Raw genomic sequence first — 3,519 nt, 5'->3', positions numbered from 1 at the left:
TTGCCCAGGCCTGGTACATTTCAGCCATTTGCTGCTTTAATTTATACATCTCTTCCCTCATCGCATTAACATCCAATTCTTCCATATCAACAATACTTGCCTCCGGTTCTTGGTTGGCCATGTTCACCTTGTCTTTTGATCGGGTGTTGTAGGAGTGAGTTGCCAGAATGCCAATCAACTAACCACCTGCCTGGACTTAATATATCAACAACAACCTTGTTAGTGATTAGGGCTTTAACAAATTGGTAACCGCACGTTTTGGGTAATGAACACACCTAAGTAGTTAACCGTTTCTATTATGTATTTGATCGGATGCTTGCATCATCCTAACTTTTCTCTCTTTTATTTTTTTCCTTTTTCTTTTCCTTTTTTCTCTTTTTTTTCTTTTCGTCTTTTCACTCTTGCCCTTGCTTTCTCTTTGTTTTTATCCTCTCATTTCCCTCTTGTTTTGCTATTGCTTCTTTCTCTTGGTTTTCTTATTCTTCTCTCTTTTCTTTTCTTGTTTTTCCTCTCTCTCTTTTTTTCTTTTGGTTATGGTCGAATCCTATGGAGATTGCCTAAGTATCATGACCCCGCATGAATCAGACCGAGCGTAGTTTTGGTAGGTAAGTGTGAAAGTAAATAATAAAACATCTTGGGATTTTCAATTTTCATAAAAACAAATGCTTTGATTACAAAGACTCAAAACTAACAGACTCCAAAAAAAACTAACAGACTCTGATGAAAAGATGAAATACAGACAATACAGACTCGAAAACAAATGACAGACTCTAGTAAAAAGAAAATATAGACTCAAAACAACTGACAGACTCTAACGGAAAAGGAAATACATACTCAAATGAAAAATCATGAATACATTAGTGCCCCTGGTGCCCGCTGGACATCATTCGGTCTCGCCGCGGGCCTATATGCAAGATCCCTTTGAAGTCGATCCAAGTCACTCATTATCTATTTAACAAATGTCATCACTGCCGCGAAGAAGGTGGTGCGAGTCATATCCTCACAGGCTTGGCACTTCACAACAATGTAATCGGCAATGTTTCAAATTCTCTCTTTTATGACACCTTTTTCTTGTAACAAACACCCGATCTGCTGCGCCCTAGCTTCCAAAGTTTGCTCAGCCACATGATTCTGCTCCTGAAGTTGTTGCAAATATATTTCTAATTGTGCCAATGTTGTATAACAATGTTCCCTTTCAACCTTGAAGTCTTTCGCCTGTTTGATCATTTTGTTTTCCGTGGAGATGACCCTTTTCTTTAATCCCGCAACCTCATTTTCGTACTTTTCTTTCAACTGCTTAACCAGGCGTGCTCGTTCATATGCATTTTTAGCCAATTGCTTTCGAGCCCTGGCTAGTTCACTTTCTGATTTGTTTAAATAAAAACTATAGTCACTCACTTTCTGCATCATGTTATCTATGAGTTTTTCATCTTTGGCATTTCGGGCGGGGTTTTCAGCCACTATTTTCATTTTCTGAATTTGGGCTCGAAGGGCCTCATTTTCTTTGGCTAGCTTTTTCTTTTCTTCTTCGTTCGTCGCGGCTTGCAAGATATTCTCGAATTGAAGTTCTTTGACTTGTTTTTCCAATTTGCTTATGGTAACCCTGTACTCGTTTTCTTTGGTCAACCAGTCCCATTGCACTTGTGCTCCGTCGGTGAACTGTTGGATATGGGGTCTCTTTGCAGGCCTTTCGGGCTCATGATGAACTCGAGATCTTTTACCATACCAAGCAGTGTAACTAGACTCCACCTTGCCTCTGGATAGATCTCGTACTTGAGTATTAGGCCCTAATAATTTGCACTGATGCCAAATCCGACGCACTTTTTCTTCCGGGAAGGAAGCTTTTGATTCTAACTCGATGACCTGCCAACTCAAATCTTCATCGTGTTGGATGTTCTGGTATCGGCCTAACTGAAGTATGACTCTGTGCATAGCATAAGGCCGGATACTCCGAAGACCCATCAACTGCAAAAAAACACCTCAGCCGACATATAGATTACTTCACCGACCGAGAGCCACCCGATCGTCCATTCGATCTTGTTTGTAGTTAAAGATCTCAAATGAGCATGTCATGCTTCCATACCATCTGGGAACTCATAACCCTCTACCCGTTTTTCATGTTTTTCGATGCATTCAAGGCCAGCCATACCACAATTCAAGTATCCGGGACGATGGCAAAGGTGTTCCTCCATCTATAGTTGTAACAGCATATTGCACCCTTCAAAGAACTTCCCTCCTTCTCGACAAAGGGTCAGAGCTTGGTAAATTTCCGCCAAGATCAGCGGCACTATAGTCCCATTTGCCTTTTTCATCAAGAAGTCAGCTATCCCTACAAGCCCCAACTCTATGTTCCCATCTTTTCTGGGGCAAACCAAAATACCCAGGAACGCCATTATAAAAGCTAATCCTCTCCGAGCTTCCCACTTGTCTTGGTTTCTCGCGTGAGTAAGACCGGTATCTGGCGTTTCGAAGCCATGGGGATTCCCGTAATGTCGATACAAAAAGTAGAAGGTACAGAATCCTTTGGCCAAATTTCCGTCTCGGATGTCCCAACTGATGCTTAACAAGTCCAAAAATTTGTGAGGGGTTACTGTTCTCGGTGCTACCGGGTATTGATTTCTAATATTCCCCTCGAAGACGGCATAGCCTGCTATCTCTTCCAGTATAGGAGTTAACTCGAAATCAGCGGAGTACATTATGTGCTGGGTCCCAAAATGGTATCAAGGATCAATCACGTCTTTTCTTGGCTTAACCTTCAAGAGCCCGATAAGACCGCCCAACGCTTTTTTCACAACTTTCCTGCTGTCGTCCCCTAAATCATGCCATCACATATGCAACTCCAAAGGGATCTCTTCACGGACTGAGAAAGGTTCATTTTGAATTGTGCTCATCCTACACATTTATTAAGGTGATTTTAATTAAAAGAAAACTATGACTCATTTTGACTCAAGAAAAATGACCATTTTTTTTCAAAATTTTCACAAAAATATTCAGCCTTGCCAATACGGCCTTTTTAGCATTTCGAAAATGAAGATTTTAAGGCTATGTCGGCTAACCAGCCAAAACCTTTAAAAGTGACTAAAAGTGGTTGTTCTTGCAAAAATAGCCTTCCGACGCCCTTTTGAGGGATATTCGGCTATTTTGAGAAGAACGGCATCATCTTACTTTATTTGCAATGAAAATAAAATTTTTATTCTTTTTGGGCTGCTTTTACAAAAGAGAAGTTGGACCTGATGGGGGTTTCCTACGTATCTCACACCCTATGAGAATCAAACTAGCGTAGTTCGGGCAAATAAAACAAACTATTTTTGAAAACAAAACTCTTTTTTTTGTCATTTTTCACTTTGTTTTTTCTCAAAAATTCGGTAGAGTTTCAGCGCTATTTGGACATTGGTTTTTCTCAAAACAGGTGATTAACGCTCTTAACCCTCTACACTGCTATTTCTCTTTCCTCGAATTTTCCCAATATTTATAAGCCGGTCAGCATGCAAGTCCGAAGCAAATAAATACACAAGTAGC

The 3,519-nt window shown here is 40.4% G+C and overlaps 1 protein-coding gene across 1 annotated transcript; it reads right to left on the bottom strand.

The window, feature by feature from the left end:
- Positions 1-1,041: 1,041 nt before the first annotated feature.
- Positions 1,042-1,962, bottom strand: LOC138884085 (uncharacterized). The gene is made up of 2 exons (XM_070164829.1): positions 1,201-1,962; positions 1,042-1,137 (listed from the first exon to the last, which is right to left on the bottom strand). Exons 1-2 carry the CDS (start codon positions 1,960-1,962, stop codon positions 1,042-1,044), a joined length of 858 nt encoding a protein of 285 aa, XP_070020930.1.
- Positions 1,963-3,519: the final 1,557 nt, after the last annotated feature.

The sequence above is a fragment of the Nicotiana sylvestris genome, chromosome 12 (assembly GCF_000393655.2).
Source record: "Nicotiana sylvestris chromosome 12, ASM39365v2, whole genome shotgun sequence".
Lineage (NCBI taxonomy): Eukaryota > Viridiplantae > Streptophyta > Magnoliopsida > Solanales > Solanaceae > Nicotiana > Nicotiana sylvestris.
Note: the sequence above shows the minus strand (reverse complement) of the source record. Positions and strands in the feature narration are given on the sequence as shown.

Excerpts from the sequence above, each read along its gene's own strand:
- LOC138884085 (XM_070164829.1), bottom strand. The coding sequence starts at position 1,962 with ATGGGTCTTCGGAGTATCCGGCCTTATGCTATGCACAGAGTCATACTT. Across the intron at positions 1,138-1,200 it reads AACAGGCGAAAGACTTCAAG|GAGCAGAATCATGTGGCTGA; the intron begins GTTGAAAGGGAA and ends CAACAACTTCAG.